Consider the following 19,100-nt stretch of genomic DNA (forward strand, 5'->3'; position numbering starts at 1 on the left):
GAGGCGGAGTTCGTACGTTTTAATAGCGGTATTAATTCCTAAACCATCGTCTACTAAAACGGGATTAACTATAAAGAACCTATTAAATACTGCGACCGAAACGAAATTATAATCGATACCTTTATTACCGAAGACGACCTTATTAATAAGTAACTTTATAAATTAAAATTCAATTTTATCCCGATAATAAGAATGATTAGAAGGAGTTTATAGTTAGTAATAAAGCTTTACGTACCTAAATAAGATTGTTAATTAGCTACGGACTATAAAATAGAATTATGAGGGAGGAATATAATACCGACGAATTGTATTAAAATTTTAAGTAAATAACGAACTATAAAACGGTCGATAATTAAATTAAAGTAAGAAAAATATACTATAAAGCCGTTGCTATCCTTATAAAAGAATTTAAGAATTAAATTAATTAATTATAAATTTAATTTATTATTATAAGTAATGGTTAAAGTAAAGGAATCGGGGAAATTTTCGTTGCTAACTTATAGTATTTTAACTTTATTAACGCAATTAAAATTATATACCCGGGGTAATATAATAGCGCCTAGAAATTCAATAAAGAAATAGCCGCTAATACCCTTAAATATATAGAAGTTTATAAGGACTTTAAATAGTATAGTATCGATAGCGTTCGTTGCGGGGTTACTACTAAAAGAGAAGGAATTTATTGTAATATTTTTGGTACTAGCGAAATTAATATTGAATATAATAATTAAAAAATATAATCGCGAAATTTATACTATTAAAAATAAGGACGTGTATTACGAAGGTAAGAATAAAAAGCCAAAAGGTTTTAATATTAAGAAAAAAAAGTTCTTATTGGATACATCCGAAATTTAATTACGTAAAAGGAGTAACGCTATGCTATATAAAATATATAAAAAAAGTTATTACTTCCTTAAAATTATTAATATATTAACCCTAACGTAAAGCTTTTATATTTTAAATTGTATCCTTCTGTTAAACGCGTTATTAAAGCCAATTTTATAAGAAATTTAAAATTCGCTAAAGTAGTAATTAAATTCTTTAAAAAGGAGGAGAAAGTCGAAAAGGAAGAATTAGCGTAACTATTAAATCGGATTTATAAAGTGACATTCTAAATTAATGGGATATTTAAAATTAAAAACGAAATTTACCTTTTTAAGAACTCAATAATATTCAATTTAAATAGCTCGCTTTATATATTTAATAAAATTATTCGTTTTCTTTACTTTTATTATATTAATCCGGATAATTCTTTATAGGCTAATAATATTTAAATAGAAATTAAAGGCTTTAAAGAGGTCGATATTATTATTAAGGGTAAAATCGGTCCCTTAAAATTACGGTTAAAGGAGGTCGCCTTTTATTTTAATTTTACTATTAATTTCGTTTCCTATTCTAATTGCGAAGGTAGGATTTCTATTAGGACTATTAACTACTAAATAATTATTTAAAGAAAACTCACAGTTTATTCTTTTACTATTTAAATACTATCTATAGTTAAATAATTATTAAAACTATTTTTCATTTATTTATTAAAGCCTCGTTTATAGCGCGCTATTATTAAATTAATTTATATACGAAACGACCTTCGAAATAACTAGTGGAAATATAGTATTAATAGTTCGGCTACCTAAATCCTTAAGTATTCGATTATTTACAAAATGTTAACGGAATATAATTACGCAGTATACCTTTAATTAAATGCAACGCGTATAGGATAGTAAAAATAAAATGATAAATTAACCGCGTTTCGAAAAACCGAGGCTATAGCCCAAGAGAAAAATTCGCTGTTGACTTCTTCGATTTCAAATTAAGATTTAGAAAATTATATTATCTTCTTCTAATTACCTATCAATAATTAAAATTCATTTAAAATTACTACTTATCGAACTAAAAAAAGTTATTATAATAACTAATACCTTAGCTAACTATACCTGAATATTTAAATATTAATATACTATTAATATTAAAATTATCGAATATAATGAAAATTTTATAAGCATCGAAATTAAAGGTACACTCGCTTAATATAATATAATTCTTAAACCTTCTATTCCTGATACTTAAATATAAAATAGAAGGGAAAAATATTTAAAAAGTATAATTAAAGAGAAATATTATACAATATTATTAAATTCAAAAATATTAGAAAGTTTATAGTTAAAAATTATTTACGCGGCCGTTTACTTTATTAATTGTTCCCCTCGTTACTTATATAATTAAAAATCTCCCTTCGAACGATTCTATACCTATATTATAAACTAATACGGTTAATAAAAATTACGTAAATTAAATCTAAGCCACTTTCGAATTTATAAGTATAAAATATTTACTATAATAAGCGCCGCCTAAAGGAAGGAATAAAAATTTCAATAGTATAACCCAAAGGCCTAAATCGGGTACTTCATTGGCTATTCAACGACTTCTATTTATCGTATATAAAATTCCTATATAAATCGGATCGTTTAAAATAAAAAAATAATATTTAATAAGAATATTATTTACTATCTAAACGTTAAAAAATTTAAAGACGACTTCAAAACTATTAACGTGGAATTTGCTGACTTATTTAATAGGATAAATAAACCCACTAACCAACCTTCGGGGGTATCCGGACTATCTTATATTAAAAGCTATACGCTATTAAACAATATTAATAATAGTAATATTAAACCTTTCTTATCAAATTTCCATAATTAAAATTAGGAGGATTAATAAAGGAATTAAAACGTTTCCTAAAATAAGAGTAATTAATTATAGGAAATACTAATTTAACAGCTATTCATAATAAAATATCTATCGAATATATTATAAATTTATACCCGTCGCCTCTATTTACTCCGCTGACCGCACTCTATACTGGTTATTTTATTAACTAAATTATAAATTAATCTTCCCATTATTAAGACCCATAAGAAATTGTTTTTAACGCTAGTAAATTAACCTAATTAATAATTAAAATAAATGAAAAGATAATTACTAAAGCGGAAGTTAAAATATTAATTACAAAATATAATCGTTTTAATAAAGTATACTAACGTAATCTCCCCCTAATACCTAAGAAGCACTATAATCTTAATAATTATATATTCGGTTAATAATTTAAGGAAGTAAAGGAAATTTACTTTAAAAATTATGAAGATATAAAAACGTAAATTAAAATCAATAAAAACACTCCCTACTTTAAACGTAAATAAATCCTCGATTATATATAGGTTTATAATTATAAATTCAGTAAGAATAGGACATTTAATAAAGTAAAAACGAAGTTCGTTGTAAAGGGTAATTAATAGAAGAAAATAAAAATAAATACGTACGCATCTACCCTAACTAATCGATTGTTTCGTACTATTATCGCTCTTACTACCCATTTTAACTTCGAATTTATTTAATACAACGTAATTAACGCTTTTATAAATACTTACTTCAATAAGAAAATTTATATACATATACTGCTAGGGTATCGAATACTTAGGAAGGTTCTTAAATTTATTAAGGCTTTATATAATCTCCGACAAGCTTCCTTACTATAGGAACGAAAACTAAGCGGGGTATTTAAATCGATAGGATTTAAAATAATCCTTAAAAACCTGTATATTATAAAGAAAAAATAGTATTCTTATACTATACTACATAGATAATATCGTCTTTACGTTCGATAAAAGTAAGATAGAAGAGGTTAAGAAATATACAATAGAATTATAATCACAATATTACTTAATAGGAGGAAATAAACTCTAATAATTTCTAAGTATTAAAGTTATACGTAATCGAAACTAAGGGAAAATCTAATTATTTCAAAAGGCATATATTAATAAAATTACTAAACTACTTAAATCCAATTACCGCCCAACCTTAGTATCTATAGGGCATAAGGAATTAATTTTATATAAAGGTATTACTAGCTACATAGAAATACGAACGTACTAAATTAATATAAATTCTTTATTATATATAATAAATAATATTCGATTAGATATTATATTCTTGTTAAGTAAATTAACTAAATATAATTATAATCCAAATCCTACTCACTGAGCGGCGAGCGAAAAGGTTATACAATATTTAAAAATAATAAAAATATAGGAACTTTACTTTAACGTGAATAATAAATTCGAAATTGCCTCTAATACTTCGTTTACTAATAATAAAAGTAACCATAAAAGCTCTTAAAGATTTATAATTAAACTATATAGTAATTTAATTTACTAGAGAGCAACTAAATAAATCATAATTACTATATTAATAATAAAAGCAAAATTATATGCAATTAAGAAGGTAATTAAAGAAACCCTCTTTATAAACTAACTAATATCAGTATTAGGGATAAAGTTATTAGAAAATCCTATTCCCACTCTATATTATAATAATTAGCAAATAATTAAGGTACTTATAAAAGGGACTCCTACCTTCAGTATAAAGATAAGGCACGTAGATATCTATAGATATTAATTAAGGGAAGAGATTCTCGAGACAAAGACGCTTAATATCGAATATTTAGAAATAAAGTTAATACTAGCAAATAGATTAACGAAGACACTAAAAATTCTAGAGTATAGGAGATTTAGGAATTTATTAAGTATAGCTAAAGTGCTACTACGAAAAAGTAGCGGAGGAGGAAATAATCCGGTACTGGGAGAAGTAGATTTCGATAATTTAAATAAAATATTAGGATTGGAAATATGAAATAACGAGAGTAATATGTAAATAGTTTTATTTTTAACTTCAAAGAGGAAAAAGAGGTTTGTAAGTGAGGGGGTATATCAAATTCTAGGGTAGTATTCTAACCAGATGTAGACTAAATGCTAGAGTCCCAGCTACTTGATTTAATAGGTCTTGGCAAATATAGGTTACCCCCAGAACCCCTATACCTTCTGAAGAGAGCGCTCGAGTTAGATACACACAGAATCAATCAATCACCAGTAAATCTGACATGAGGCACCTCTTGCCAGTCAGGTTCGGCAATAGTGCCTCGCCTCCGGGTCATATAACGAGTGGGTGGTCATCGTGAGGGGAAAGTGTTATTTTGAGGCGGGTGCTTTGTGGTGGTGCTCTCATGGATTCGCTGTGGTGGGATTCAGTGCAATGTTGTTAGTGCTTTATAGGGAGTGGGGCGCTGTACTAACAGCGTATAGCTCTGGGCACACAGGGCTGAAATGTGTGTCATCGTGGCGGCGGTTGTGGCTTGGCGCATGGAGGCATCCACCCCGCCCCTGAACTTGGCGATGTCAACACCAAAACAACAAAAACACTCCATGGACACTCGGATGTAATACCACCACAAGACAATAAAATCCTTCAGACCTATCGCAGACAAGCAATTTACCAGCCTGAAAAGCGTTGCCAGGACAAATTCTAAGCGTCTTACTCCATGACGCTGGAATCCCGTCGGTAAACAGCGACATCTGACATCAGTAAGCGCCTAGGCCATGCCTTAACCCCTGAACCCCGGATCCGCACTGCATGCTACGATGCATGCCCGTTTTCGGCACAGCCCGTACAGCCATCAAGTCAGCCCAGCCACCTGTTTGACTGGAACTTGGAGGATTGAAGGGAAAGCGATGCCATGATATCGAACGACACATCCAGACGACGATGTCGTGTGCTTTCTGAGTTGGTAGTCCAAAACACCAAATACGCGGAGTCTTCCATTTTTCCCAGAGCGTCAACGAGACGGGAGAGATCGCAACAACACCGAACACAGTAAAGAGCCCCAAGGCTTCTCGCCAGAAGACCTCCAAAGGAATCGACAAGAAAGCAGACTCACCACCCTCAAACTAGGCAACCCACCTCGCCTCAACCACCGCCCAAAATGCTTCCTCTCGCGGCATCCCCCACTTGGACATGCTGGCCACCCCCTTGGTTGATGTCAAATCCCTATTCCATCTAGACCCCAACTCCCCCATCCTCTACATCGACAACAACACTCCTTGCAACGAAGACTGGCATATCATCGGTTCCCACTTCGCCAAAGTTCAAAAACTCCATGTATGTACAGGCTTCCCGGAGAACTGAATCGACGGTACCTTCCCTCTCTCCTGGCCACTCGACCTTCTCGTCCTCTCCTGTCCAGCAACGGTAGAAGTCACCACCCCCGCCATCATCGAAGGTCGAATTGAGCATATGGCTTCTGCCATAACCTGAAATGGTACAGTCTCGAAAATTGGGAGTCGCTAGAGGATTTTTTACCCTTCGTTGACATCGGTGAGACCGAGGAGAGAAGGGTCTTGGCAATGGAGAACTGAACACCTCGAAAACATAAACTACAGAACAGAATGTTAAAGCATTATGTCCAGGCCAGGCCGGAGTCGGAAGGGAGTTAAACCCCACTAAGACCAAGACGCTTGAGATCATTGGGGATAATGCGATCATCATGTTCATTGGGTTCTGCCTCCAATGCTTCCCCGCAGCAGCGGGTTTGGAGAAGGTGACGCTTCAGTCCGCGGACTATAACGACATGGGAGAGTGGGCAAACGATGATGCGCCGGAGGAAGTATTCTTTGCGACGTTCTTGCTGGTGCTGGAGAAGTTGAAGGTGTTGAGGTTGAGTGTTGGGGAGCGGTTATTATCATCTCTGGATGGGTTGGAGGTTGCGCTGTTGAGGATGTTGTGGCGGTTTTTGCCGCGGAAGTTGGAGGAGTTGCATTTCAGGGGGCCGGTTGGGCTGGCGCCGTTCTTGGAAGGGTGGATTGAGGCGTTTGGGGATGGAAAGTTCTTGCCTTCGTTGAAGTGGATGAGCTTGTGCTTGATCGGACAAAGGAAGGCGAGGAGGTCGATGGGAAGGCGCGAGATGATGCTAGGCTGGAGTGTGAGAAGCTTCGGGAGGCGGCTGCTGCCAGGGGCAGTCAATGGGAATAGTGACACACTCGTCGGGAAGGAAGCCCTCCTTGTGGGAAAGAGGAAGCTATTCACAATGGAAGGAGGACAGGAAGACAGCCAAGTATGGGAAGGAAGCCAGAGCCAGAGTGGCCGACAGGAACCACGGCCGGCCACGAATCTTCCTGCATTTAAGCTGGGCTTCCCCGGCCTTTGAGTCTTCTTCTTCTCCTCATCTTCATCACCTTTTCAATCAATTCAATTGACTACACAAACCTTTTAGCCTGACACTTGGAACGCACGTCTTGCTCTCTCCTTGTTCATCCAAGAACGCATCTTGTACGTCTTCAACTGCGCTACGTCCCTTCTATATGACTAACTGGAAGTTTGTCTACCAGATCGGTCCGCCGGGATAAAATGTTTTGTCGGGATGAGAACGGATCCTTATGTATTTGTAGCATTACGCTCATTCACCCAGGTGTATTACACGTCAAAACCCGGCCCCATTCCTTGAACCAAAACCGTCCTCCCTCCCGTCCGCCAAAAGATCGGCGTCTTCGGCAATTACTTCGCCCAGCCCGGCTTCAACACTCTTGTTCTCAAAGAAAAGGTGATGTCGTTGTCCGGTGACAGCTTCGACATCCGGATGAAGGGAACTGGCCAACCCATCGTCAAGGTGCAAGGCAAGCTGATCGGCTCGAAGAAGACGGCGACGGACAGCGAAACCAACCAGCACCTCTGGACACTGGGGAGGGAGTACATGCACTTGCACACGACGTACTCGCTTAAGGACGCGAATGGGGCGACGGTGATGGAGGTGCAGAGTGGGTTGTTTACTCGTAAGTTTCACCCTTGTTTTCTGGTCCTTGGCCTTTCTCACCCCCTTTTTCACTTATTCCTTTCGCTCCCCTACTTCATCCGTGTGAGCACTAACACCCCCTCCCCCTCCCAGCCCTCGCCGCCAAAGCCACAGCAACCATCACCAACCCCACCACAGGCGAGACCACCATCCTCTAGACGAAAGGCCACTTCCTCGCCACCAGCAGCGAAATCATGGATGAAAGCACGGACGCTATAGTTGCCAAAATCCAACGCAAGATCCTCAGCGCCATGGAGACGAACGAGAGCGAGACGTACGAGGTATCGGTGGCGTCCGGTGTGGACTTGGCCCTTATCTAGGCACTGTACATCTGCTTGATGAGATGAAGAACGAGAGCTCTTAAAGGGTGCGGCAGGTTTGGAGTCCGGCGGAGTGTCTTTGTGTTTTATGATGGATTGTTTGTTTTGGATACCCTTTTGCTGGATGGCCTTCGCTTTCTGGATTTTCGTTCTTGGATACATGGACGTGTTGGATACCTCTTGGATACTGTATCACTTACATGAGATTGCAACTTTTGGATATTGTTTACTTTCGAGCCACCATCGTGAGTCCCTTCATTGCGATATTTGCATGGTTCAAGGATTAGATCAAGCTGTTGAACACTGGAAGGGGCACAGACAGGCCGCTCAAGCTTGATGTGGGTATTACGGCCAAGCCACTCATCATGACGTTGGACGGTCAACAGTTCCGTACTTGTAGGCATGCAGGACGCATGCACAACCTCCGCCCTGCTTTTCTTCCGCATCATCACCTTCGGTTGCACAGCGAGCATCATGTACAGCGTGGAAAAGCGAGAGGGCATCATTCCAATCATGATCGAGACGGCCGCGAGGCCCAGCTCCAAGATCTCCGAGTTCTTCGGGGACACTCTCACAAACGTGTCAACGAGTCCGGAGCTACGAAAGATCTTCAGCAAGCGACGCCGGCGGCCACATCACGCAAACGTAGGACCGTTCACGCTGCCTCGATCCGCCATTGGGGCCGGCAAACTCGGTTATCGTGAGCGCCCGTACCAGCATCAACGGAAGGACTTGCGTCCAAGAAGCCCATGGGACATTCTCATCCAAAGTTACGGGCTATCATGGTACGCCACCAGCACCCCTTCCTCACCTCATCAAAGCTGACAGAAACGAAGGTTCACCTGGCCCACAAACCTCGGTCTCCTCTCCCTGGTCCTCTTCCTCCTCCCTCCCCCTTACCACTTCCGCGGCCTCACCACCCTCATCACCACCCTCTTCATCACCGACGTCGTCCTCTTCATCCTCTTCTCCCTGCTCATGCTTTACTGCTCCGTCCTCCACTCCAAGTGCTGCAACAAACCGCGCCAGTTATGCCACGAGCTGACTTCCAACGCCACCAAGCTCGGCTCTCTCGCTTGTTGGCCGGTTGCTTGGCTGACGTTGGTCGCTTTTGCTGTATTTCTTGCTAGCTATGACGATGACAACCAGGCTCAGGCTGAGGATAGGAATGGGAATGGGAATGGAAATGAGGCTGCTGATGTCAATGCTGACGCTGACGGGGGAGGAAAAGAGTTGAGGAGACGCGTGTTGGCGATGATTGCTTATGTGATGTGGTGGATTGGAGTGGCGTGGATGACGGGGACGATGGTGTTTGTGATGGGGATTTTGACGGGGGCGGTGGGAAGGCCGAGTGAGAGGTGGATGTTGAGGAAGGGAGTTGGAGCTGGGCATGGAGAAGAGGAAGAAAATGAGGTGAGGGTGGCGTTGCCGGGATGCTTGCTGTCTTCGGCTTTTGGGATGGGGTTGCTGGCGTTGGTTGGGGGGCTGTTGGTGTCGGTGTTGGTGAGGTTGGGGACAATATCAGTGGGCATGGCGGCGACGGTGTTGGTGTTGTCGTTTTGTGTGGAGGGAGTGGCGCTCTTCACGACGCTGTTACTGTATGCGGTGCTGCAGCAGGAGATGATCCAGGTGGAAAGAACGGCGTCCGCCCACTTGGTCAAGCTTTCCTTGTGGGTGATGGGATCAGCGAGTGTTTGTGCCGCGGCGGTACAGATACTCGGGAGAGCAGCGGAGAACGTCAGTGCTATTCTCGGTGACGACGACACCCAAAGAGCTTCAAGTGGCAACTTGTTCACGCCTGCTACGGCGCAAGCTACTCACGTGGTGTGCATCCTTCTGGCCTTGCTCCTCCTTGGCTTGGCCGTTCTCTGGCTTATTTTCTCCCTGATGGCATTCGTGAGCTATGCCATCCGCAGAAGACTGTCATGGAAGGGACAATGCAATGATACCGTCATCCCGGTGGCGGCGTTTGCGCTTTCCACGGTGCAGTTCAGGTCAGAGTTGAACTCATCCTTCTTTGGCGTCGTCACTTGCGTGTTGGTGGTGGTTGCAGCTGCTTCTCTTCTCATCAACCTTGTCCTGTGCATCAAGCAGGTGGTGAGTGCAACGTTCCTGGCTGGGCTCGACCCGGAGTTGCGAGTGTGATGGCAAGAAATCCATCAGTGGAAGGAAGAGGATCGGGAGGTGGGATCCTGGTCCCCGGGCCATGGTTCTTTCCAACTTCGATCCTTGATGGACAATGCCAACAAAACATTGAAGCAACACATTCCATCCTTTGGCGATCCCAACGTCTTTGATGACAAAACCCGCGACAGGTATTATGCTCTGACAAAGTGTGACACATCACTCCACAACATATGGGGGCAACGATCCTTTTGTGTGAAACTCTACTAGGCTTCCACTTTTGAGCCTGACCTATTCGTCCCATAATTCCCGACGCCGATCGCAAACTCCGTCAATCAGCACTCTTTTGTGCTGCCCGCCGCATTCCTCCCGCTCGTCTACCGGCTACTGCACCACTCATGGTGCACCGTTTGTTGACTCAGCCTCGACAATGGGGCACATATCAGAATAAGCGAGCCCTGACAGCATCCACTGTCCGACTACCTGGGAGCAAACCTTCTGCCAACAGTGTCGGTAATATTACTGAAGAGGCATTAGCATGAGGGGAGTTGGTGACCTCGGGGCTATTGTTAGTAAGACCCCGCCGTCTTCAACAGCCATGGCGGCCGAAGACGGAGGTGAACGTAAGCGCTTGTGATCCTTATCAGACGGTGCGGTTGTTTCATTGCAAATGGTACCCGTCCGTGCCGCATTCCACGTGTTGCCTGTCACTCTTCCCTTGGAGTTTCCGTCCTGTTGGGAACCAACGAGAGTGCAGAAATGACATTTGTGTCAGAGGATGGAGGTATCGAGACGCCCGAGGTTGACGATGTCTGGAGTTCTGAACGGTCACTGTGGTATAAAAGCAGGACGCCTAACAGTTGGGCTCGAAACAAACAAGGGACAAACATTCCAGCGTGATCTTGATTACATCTCAACGGTCAATCTCTGTCCCGCTATCGCAACAAAGAAGTCGGCCCAACAGACAGCAAACACCGGCACGAGCCGCATAATCAGTAATCGAGCCGCAAACACATCTCGCCAGGGCATTCATTGTTCGAGACTCATTAAAGACATAAGGTCAGGGAGCCAAACCACTCGTCGAACAGATCAACAGGAAACTCACCTCAGTTTCACGAAGTTCAATCTTGACCAACAAACACCAACAATGTCACTCCTCAAAGGCCAACGCTCCATCCAAACCATCATCCTCCCTCTCCCCCCCTCTCTCCGCCCAGCCTACGGCAACCACCTCTACCGCTGGCTCCTCGCCATCTCCGCTCCCTTCTCCGGCGTCGGCCACCCCTCGCACTCCATCACCTCTCCCTCTTCCCCCTGGGAGATCTACGAAGTGGCGCCTCAACCCATCATCACCTCTTCCTCTCTTTCCCAGTCCCAGTCCCAAATCCAGCAGCAACCAATCTTTAGCTACCTCCCCTCCGCCGACCTCACCACGCAACAACTCCTCGACATGCAAGGGACGTTCATCCCGCTTTGTGTGGCGGACGAGAACATGAGGGATGCGTTTCTGGAGAGAGTGGATCGGTATATCACTTTCCCGCCGACGGATAAGGGGTTTAATGACCAGACTTTTGTGTTGGGGGTTGTGGAGGAGTTGAGGGGGGAGGGGTATTTGGGCGGGGAGGAGTATGCGGCTTGGACGGAGGCTGTTGGGGGGTTTAGGGGTTAGGGAGAGGTGTTGAAGGAGGTCGAGATTTGGGGCCTGGTGTGGACTTTGTTGGTTTTAAGTGGGTTTGGAGGGAAGATGAGAGGCTGGAAGATGAGGCAGGGCAAGACTTGAGGTGCTGGAAGGGGGGCTAGGGGTGTTGTGGGAGAGTGTCTGGTGGCAGTGTCATGAACCCATGGTAGCTGGGACTTGGCGGGGAAAAGGGGATGTCATTAACACTGTCGTTTGTAACTCAACACATCCTTCCTAAGGGTACATACATCGTTCCCAGTCTGGCACTCTTCCTGTAACATGTATTGTCGTCCTTTCTCTGCCCCTTAACCAGTATTCGCAAACCTCACCTGTCTCCTGACCCACGCGTTCCACCCTTCCTCCCAATAGTACGAGCCATCAGACTGACAAGCCGAGCAAGGGAAGGAAACCGTCCTACCAGGCGTGTAGGTTGATACCGAGGTGCAGGGACTTAACTTGCACCCTTTGAGCTGGACCAAGGTGCGGTACGAGTGCTTGACGACGTGTCCGCACGGGTAGGTGACTTCTCCTTCGAGCCAGATGGTGCACATTTTTGGTTTGGACTGGAGGTTCTGGCAAAGCGTGGGTTTTGTAACTTCTCCTTTTCCAGCACACTGATAGGGAACAGAGTAGGAGAGGTCGAATGGGGGATTTTTGAAGTCAAGGGTAAGGGGTACTGCAGATATATCCGCGGAAGATCTGTGTCCGGATTCTATCCTGAGTTCCGAGTCCGGACCTCCCTGTTTGGCAGAATGCACGTCGACGCTTGCTTGATCCTTTGGCACCGTCACTTGTTGCAAGCTTGTGACTTCAGTCTAAATCACCAAGTGCTTCGTGAAGCTCCAACCGTCATGTGTCATCACAGAAATTTGGGCAAACAATATGAGCTACACTCCAACGCACGCCCAAAAACTCCCCAGGTACGCCCATTTTCCGAGGTGCCAGAAGGTAAGTCACCATATTTATACTTTTACCTCTAACACAACCAGTAATGCAATGCTATATGGACTCTAGTCTGCTCCTCAACTCCTATTACTTTTATTTCCTTCAAAACAGTCGTATATGGTTGCATTTTACGGTCGGACTAAAAAGAGGATGGGTACCTACCTTAAGTACAGAACACGACGTCTACTAGACAATACACTTCCTCAACGACGGTAGAGGAAGTGGAATGATGTTAAATCGACTTGGAATAGATGGAATAGTATATATCAAACACAAAAGCCAATGCAGATAGAAGTAAGGAATCCTTGTTCTTGAGTGTCATAAGAGGGTGTACTTGAAGGGCGTACCTGGGGAGTTTTTGGGCGTGCGTGGAGTGTAGCTCAACAATATTCCTTCAGATCCTCTTCCAACGGTGCTACCACATGACCATACACAAGTCTCCTGAATTCATCACCGTCGAGGTTTGGCTTCGGCGGGGGAAACTTGCACTTGATGCATCGTTCAACAGCGCGCTTGTAGTTTGGGCCGCCTTTGGTCTCGAGCCTGCCAAGCAGCGTTGTTGCTGTCTCGTAGTCGGAGAAGAACGATCCCAGCGTTGAAGGACCATGCTGTTTGGTATGGGACTCGCGGAAGCTATCAAATGGTGTGCCGAGCATGATCTCGATGAGGATGATGCCCAGGAATAGTCTTGTGGCGGCTGCGCATCAAGTTGCATGAGATCCGATGGTGCGGGAAGTTGTCTGACGACGATGGCTTCTTGTAAATGCGTTGTGCCGTTGCATCGGATGAGAAAGATGTCCTTCGTTGTCACCTTGGTTGTGAGCCAGGGGGTTCCTGCCAGTTGAAGAACGCTGGATGCCAGGATGTAGGCAAGTCTTAGCCTGTCCTCGTCGTAGAAAGGAGCAGGAGCAGTGAGCTGCTCGGTCAATACTTCGTGGAGAGATATGAATGAGCATTGGCCAAAGCTGTCCGAGGGAAGGAGATGACCTAGTGCATAGAGACCGTATCTTTCTGTTGCCGATGCGTCGACTGCCGCTGGTCCGGTGATATGGCCGCAACAACCGCTTGCTTGTAGGCTGGGGAGCTGTCGTACAGTTTCACAAAGATCCATGATGATGTCCTCATTTGAAGCTTCCGGCTTTGTCTTGGTTACATCCAAGGTCAGGGTCTGGGTGGAAGACCTTGATGTTACCTCCACCTCTCCAGATGACTGGGACGAATAACGCGACAACAGTCCAGGTCTCCTTGCTGCTGGATTTTCTGAGAAGGAAAACATAACGGTTTTCCGGGCCCGCTTCGTTGGACGTTCAGACTCCACAGGAGCAGTCGGTTGCTGGTAAATTTGAGATTGACGAGGTCGACTGGAGGGTTTGACCACAAGAGAGCACCATAATCGATCGAGCTTTCCGTGTGCGATGTTCTGATCAGATACCGCGAGCTTTACAGACAAGTTCCTGACCACATCTTCATCCTCATCGTCCGGTATGACGCTGGTGTGGGGAGGTGAGGATAGTTTCAGGCCCAAAAGATGAGAAGTAGGGCACTGACAGGCAGTCATTGCTGTACATAGGGCCTGATAGATACCACCGGATAGGGAATGCATGATACGATATAACCTCCCGTTAGATCGTTTGTTCCGCTCAGGCTCCAGGTCTGAGTTCTGGGAGGTCAATGCCTCTAGGCTTGAAACTCCATCTCGTATGCGAGTCAGCAGTTCCAGATACACCGACTTGTTGAGGGCGAATGATAGCCTCTTCAGCTCCTTTCTGAAACTGACTCCTTGCGTATCTAACCGAGGCTAACGTACGGTTGTTGTTAGCAGGATCCTTGGTACCTCTAGCAATTGATCATCTTTGCCTTCTTTTCTCAACACCTAAAGTGCTAGGAGCTCTCTTACCTGACCATCCGGACCTACGTTCAACTTCTCTTGCAGCTCTTGAAGGGCACGATTCATGTCTTTGACATTCTCCTCAAAGATACGTGCTGCTCTCCATAGCCTCTGCCGGATCTTGTGGTAGATCTCTGGATTCTCTGCTTCCTTCCAAAGGGGCCCGAACGTATTCTCGATCATCTTTTCGATGATGGGTGGTTGCGCTATACCCATAAGAAGCTTCTCACAGACGTTTTGAAGCTTCACGTGCTCTGTTTCCAATCCTCTCTTCAGGATCCTGAGCTCCCGTGTGTAGAATCGCCATTGTTGTATGGCCCCGGCACCTTTGGCATAGCCCTCCAAGGCAGAGATAATGAGAGGCAACGCCCCAAGGACAAGGCCCGCGACCTCAAATCCTGACATAGCTGGATACTCAGAGGTGAGATAGGCCGGTGGATGAACTGAAGAACTGTCAGAACCGGGCCTGATCAGCGGTAGACGTGTACGTGGTGAAAGGAATAGGGGTAGATGGGTACATTCCAGGCGGCCATCATTGGGGTCGAGAGGCACAAATCGCCAACATTGAGGTTGGCGCCCGCCAACAATAACCACCGTCGCACAGTGGCGCAGTCCATTCTTTCCCCGCGCTGCCTGACCCCGCCTTTGGGACCTGTTATTGAGCCTGTCCTACCTGTTTACGTAAGGCGGCTCAAGTGTGCCACTTTCCACGACTTCACTGCTCCCATCTCACTGCTCGTCATGGGTTCCCTTTACGGTCACATTGTCAACTCAACCTACGGCTCCAAAATTCTCTGAAAGGTGAAGAAGCCCTTCATCGGCAATCTGAAGCCATGGCGAATATCTCGGCGTTGGTACCTTCATGCCTTAACGGGTTCAGGTCACTGAATGACAGTCTTCCTCCAGAGTCTGGCCGGGTTGATGCCGATGTCCCGGAAGGTCTTCGTCCTTTGATCAAGAATGAGTTGGGAAGATTCCGAGTATGGGTGACGAACCTGGGGGCACATCGCGCGGGGAGGTCTTCGCTGGATTACCGGCTACGGGATGCATCGCACATCCGGGCCCAGGTGATCAATTTGTTGGACGACCTGCTGGAATGTCTTCAGGATGGTGAGTTTGAGCCTTGAGAGATCCACAGCTGGTACAAGGCTAATGTGTGAATTTGGGAACCTTCTTGTTCGGCGGCTTCAATAGCCAACGGAACAGTCGAACCTTGGGACAACATCGAATCCACTTCAGACGGCGAGGACTCGGACAGTGATGGCTCTGAACCTTATGGTCCTACAGATCTTACCGAACTATCGCAGATTGTTTCTGAAGCCTCTGAGATCATCAACTGCCTCTTCAGGCTATCAGTCTCGATCCACAATCCCGCCCCTCACGGTCGCTTCAGGCGGGCAACAATGACCGACACCTCCCATTTTGAAATGTTCGACACAGCCCATATCCGGAATAAGTTTCCTTCCGCAGATCAAGGAATTGTCAAACAGCTTGGGAAAGCCAACTCCTTTAGGCGCCAATTTTTTCGGTACCGGGAGGAGCATCATCAGAAACTTGCGCAAGGACTGCCAAACGAGGACATGGAGCCGACAGGATGCGATGACACAAAGACAATAGGAGACACCACTGTGGCCTCTTCTCTCCCGCAACATCTGAAAGCATCTAGCTCGGACGGTTCTGGTTTCGAGGACTGCGACAGCCGCTCTGAGGCTGGTCGAATCGAGACCTCCTTTGCTCCTAGCTCTGCTCCTGATGGAAGAGCATCAAGAGTACCCTCGATTCCAGACGAAGCAGAGAATGGGCCAGTTGAGTGCCCTTTCTGTTACCGGATGATATCAGTTGAGACAACGAAAGCATGGAGGTGAGAATCTTATCACGGCCTAAAGCCCTCTTCCGGTCATTGTCCATGCTGACTGACCCGTCTAACAGAAAACATGTTCTCGGAGACTTACGGCCCTATATCTGCCTACATCCGGACTGCTACGTCACAGGGCAAGACTTCCAACGACGTCATCAGTGGATGCAGCACGTTCAACAAGCCCACTGGAAAACATGGCTGTGTCCCCTAGGATGCAAAAACACACACATCGAAGACATACCCGCGCTTGAATCCCATCTTGCAACGTTCCATAAGGAACATGCGGAGACTCTGAGCCCAGAGAGCCTCGTTCGACTGGCCGAACACGATAGACCGCTTGATGCGCCCAAAAATTGTGAGTTGTGCAACGAAGAGCTGGACTCGTTCAAATCATACTCCCGTCACGTTGGACGCCACCAAGAAGACGTAGCTTTGTTTGTGTTGCCGGACCGTGGACTGGACGAGGAATCCCTTTCAGTTGCCCAGAACGAGGAATCTTCCAAAGGTCCTGGACTTGGCTACCTCCAAGAGAACGAGGAAGGGGGGCCTGAATCTGAGGGTGAATCCAACAATTCCTTCACGGCGGAACGACAGTGGGAGTCTGAGAAATCAGACGCCGGACACGAAGAAGCCTTGACTAAGGAATCAGATATTTCGTGGCGATTGTATCATTATCAGGCGCCCGGTTCATCCATAAGCCAAAACACTTTGAAAGCTCATGAAGACTACCACAGCGGGAGTATGGGGAGAGTGTTAAGGCTTGATGGGGGGGCACAAGGCTAGTCTCAAAATTTAGAGCAGATAACTGGCCCCGCCTTGTAAGATTGCCTAGCCTTAATATTAAATCTAGTATTATTAGCTAAGGAAGGCCCCTAATTAATCAAAAAGGCCAACTAATCATGATCGTCCAGGTCCCAATAAAACTACTCATCATCTTCATTATCTTCACCATCTTCATCATCTTCCTCCCATTCCAGCTGCTTCGGCTTTCAATCGTCCTCTTCAACGACGTCCCAATAACCACATCTATCATCATCGTCCTCATCCGCTTCATCTTCTCCCCAATTCAACTCGCATTCCTCTTCAAATCTTGTCTTCGGAACATCAAACGCTCTAATAAGTGCCAAAAGTGCAATCTCTTCCTTGTCTTGGGCTTCCTCGTCGTTAAGGCCGCTTATCTCCACTTCTAGTCCCAGGGCCACTACCATTGCCCGATGCAGGTATTGACTCTCTGTAGTCCATGCCTTCTTTCCAATCAGTCGCTTGAGCATGCCGATATCCTCAGGCTTAGCGCGGTTATCAATATCGTGCCGCCACGCCATTTTGAGGATGGAAAGCACAAACAGAAAGTACAGATATTCCACCCTTGGACGGAATGTACATGCCGGTCGGAAGTGGAGTTGCTTCCCGTCTAATTCCTTAACTGCCATCCCTGGATGTTCGATCGTGGCCGGCAATGTGTGATAGAAGTGAACATCCAGAAAGTCCTCCGCCTTCGGATCAATCACCTTCCACTTGTATTCTCGTGGGTGACGCGCTTCCCATTCGGCCAACGCCTTATCGCTTGCCAACTCATTATCTTCGATGTTTGGTACAATCGCTATGGCCCCATGGTCGAGGGCGCGCTCGACCTGGTGTAAGAGGAGGAGGTTGTTGCGTGCGGAAAGTAGCTCTGCTTGGGCGCCCTCTCCGAAAAGCGCGGCCATCATTTCGGGGCCGAATTGATAGGGTACAACGGGTGCTGCAACCATGGACAAAGCGCCTTTAAGGGTGCCGGTGGCTGAATCGAAAACAAAATCGATTATCCCCGGCAGTTTTGGCCTGCTCATTCATGCGTCGTATTCCTTGAGTAGCGTCCTTCTGTACTGGGACCGCTCGACTCGGGTGATTTTGCCCGTGCCCTCCTTTTCGATACCGATTCCGAGGTAACACGCCGTCAAGGAGGCAAGGGATCTCGGAGCAGCTTCTCCGCGTGTGATCCTGTCGACTTGCCTCTGGTAAAGATGCTTCTCGAGCGTAGCCGCCTTTGTCTTCTCAATCAAGAGGGCAGCATCCCTTACTTCCTCAGGCTCATCGGCATCCTCGTCCTCGTTCAGATTGGCCAGATGTCGGAGGTACTTGGCCTCCGCTTCGAGGGCCTTGATTTTCTTGGTCGCGAACTCGGCAGCTGTCATCCATGCCCCACGATCGTAAATGGTCGAGTATTTGATCGTATGCCTTGCTTTCTTCATGGCCATTAATGCTAACTCGGAGTCCGTAAGCAATTTCTTAGATGCCACGGCAGTCTGATCGCGGGAGATGCGTGCAGTGATTTCTGTGTTCGCCGGAAACGACATCGTTGCAATATTTTGGACTGATTCGTGAAACTCTGTGGGAGAAAGTGTGTGGCAATGTGCTAGGGTGTATGGTCTGACGCTGGAATGATTGTTAGCTTGATCGTTGAGTGCTGGAGATTTATTATAATACCTACTGATCCTCGCAGTGGGTGAAGATTGATCGCTTTGGGGATAATTCTAGGATGAATTCAAGGAAGTGGAATGGAAGACGTAGGAGTGCTTTCGGTCGTCGTAGAGTATGTTTCTCCGCGGGGTATGCTCGCTGCCCGGCTGTAT

The 19,100-nt window shown here is 45.3% G+C and overlaps 7 protein-coding genes across 7 annotated transcripts; 4 read left to right on the plus strand and 3 right to left on the minus strand.

The window, feature by feature from the left end:
* Window positions 1-5,566: 5,566 nt before the first annotated feature.
* On the plus strand, window positions 5,567-6,858 carry B0H65DRAFT_507352 (uncharacterized protein; the record flags this gene model as incomplete). Its single annotated transcript, XM_062828132.1, is given in 6 exon segments — window positions 5,567-5,617; window positions 5,782-5,992; window positions 6,121-6,224; window positions 6,270-6,290; window positions 6,302-6,741; window positions 6,801-6,858. The coding sequence occupies 6 exon segments, from the start codon at window positions 5,567-5,569 to the stop codon at window positions 6,856-6,858; spliced, it is 885 nt and encodes a 294-aa protein (XP_062685341.1).
* A 1,539-nt stretch (window positions 6,859-8,397) lies between these two features.
* On the plus strand, window positions 8,398-10,140 carry B0H65DRAFT_420281 (voltage-dependent anion channel-domain-containing protein; the record flags this gene model as incomplete). Its single annotated transcript, XM_062824267.1, has 2 exons — window positions 8,398-8,780; window positions 8,832-10,140. The coding sequence occupies 2 exons, from the start codon at window positions 8,398-8,400 to the stop codon at window positions 10,138-10,140; spliced, it is 1,692 nt and encodes a 563-aa protein (XP_062685342.1).
* Window positions 10,141-11,266: 1,126 nt separating this feature from the next.
* B0H65DRAFT_418927 (uncharacterized protein) lies at window positions 11,267-11,788 on the plus strand (the record flags this gene model as incomplete). Its single annotated transcript, XM_062824172.1, has 1 exon — window positions 11,267-11,788. The coding sequence occupies one exon, from the start codon at window positions 11,267-11,269 to the stop codon at window positions 11,786-11,788; it is 522 nt and encodes a 173-aa protein (XP_062685343.1).
* A 1,287-nt stretch (window positions 11,789-13,075) lies between these two features.
* Window positions 13,076-15,285, minus strand: B0H65DRAFT_538022 (uncharacterized protein). Its single transcript, XM_062829081.1, has 2 exons — window positions 14,640-15,285; window positions 13,076-14,540 (listed from the first exon to the last, which is right to left on the minus strand). The coding sequence occupies exons 1-2, from the start codon at window positions 15,033-15,035 to the stop codon at window positions 13,158-13,160; spliced, it is 1,779 nt and encodes a 592-aa protein (XP_062685344.1). The 5' UTR covers window positions 15,036-15,285; the 3' UTR covers window positions 13,076-13,157.
* A 46-nt stretch (window positions 15,286-15,331) lies between these two features.
* B0H65DRAFT_459818 (uncharacterized protein) lies at window positions 15,332-17,332 on the plus strand. The gene is made up of 3 exons (XM_062826485.1): window positions 15,332-15,740; window positions 15,825-16,491; window positions 16,560-17,332. Exons 1-3 carry the CDS (start codon window positions 15,464-15,466, stop codon window positions 17,269-17,271), a joined length of 1,656 nt encoding a protein of 551 aa, XP_062685345.1. The 5' UTR covers window positions 15,332-15,463; the 3' UTR covers window positions 17,272-17,332.
* A 145-nt stretch (window positions 17,333-17,477) lies between these two features.
* Window positions 17,478-18,197, minus strand: B0H65DRAFT_419946 (uncharacterized protein; the record flags this gene model as incomplete). The annotated part of the gene is made up of 1 exon (XM_062824245.1): window positions 17,478-18,197. One exon carries the CDS (start codon window positions 18,195-18,197, stop codon window positions 17,478-17,480), a length of 720 nt encoding a protein of 239 aa, XP_062685346.1.
* A 120-nt stretch (window positions 18,198-18,317) lies between these two features.
* On the minus strand, window positions 18,318-18,824 carry B0H65DRAFT_547033 (uncharacterized protein; the record flags this gene model as incomplete). Its single annotated transcript, XM_062829481.1, has 1 exon — window positions 18,318-18,824. One exon carries the CDS (start codon window positions 18,822-18,824, stop codon window positions 18,318-18,320), a length of 507 nt encoding a protein of 168 aa, XP_062685347.1.
* Between the last annotated feature and the right edge of the window lie 276 nt (window positions 18,825-19,100).

This window comes from Neurospora tetraspora, assembly GCF_033439725.1.
Source record: "Neurospora tetraspora strain CBS 560.94 chromosome Unknown B0H65scaffold_2, whole genome shotgun sequence".
In the NCBI taxonomy this organism is placed as follows: Eukaryota; Fungi; Ascomycota; class Sordariomycetes; order Sordariales; family Sordariaceae; genus Neurospora; species Neurospora tetraspora.

Excerpts from the sequence above, each read along its gene's own strand:
- B0H65DRAFT_459818 (XM_062826485.1), top strand. The coding sequence starts at position 15,464 with ATGGCGAATATCTCGGCGTTGGTACCTTCATGCCTTAACGGGTTCAGG. Across the intron at positions 15,741-15,824 it reads GCTGGAATGTCTTCAGGATG|CCAACGGAACAGTCGAACCT; the intron begins GTGAGTTTGAGC and ends CGGCTTCAATAG. Across the intron at positions 16,492-16,559 it reads GAGACAACGAAAGCATGGAG|AAAACATGTTCTCGGAGACT; the intron begins GTGAGAATCTTA and ends CCCGTCTAACAG.
- B0H65DRAFT_538022 (XM_062829081.1), bottom strand. The coding sequence starts at position 15,035 with ATGTCAGGATTTGAGGTCGCGGGCCTTGTCCTTGGGGCGTTGCCTCTC. Across the intron at positions 14,541-14,639 it reads ACGTAGGTCCGGATGGTCAG|CCTCGGTTAGATACGCAAGG; the intron begins GTAAGAGAGCTC and ends ACCGTACGTTAG.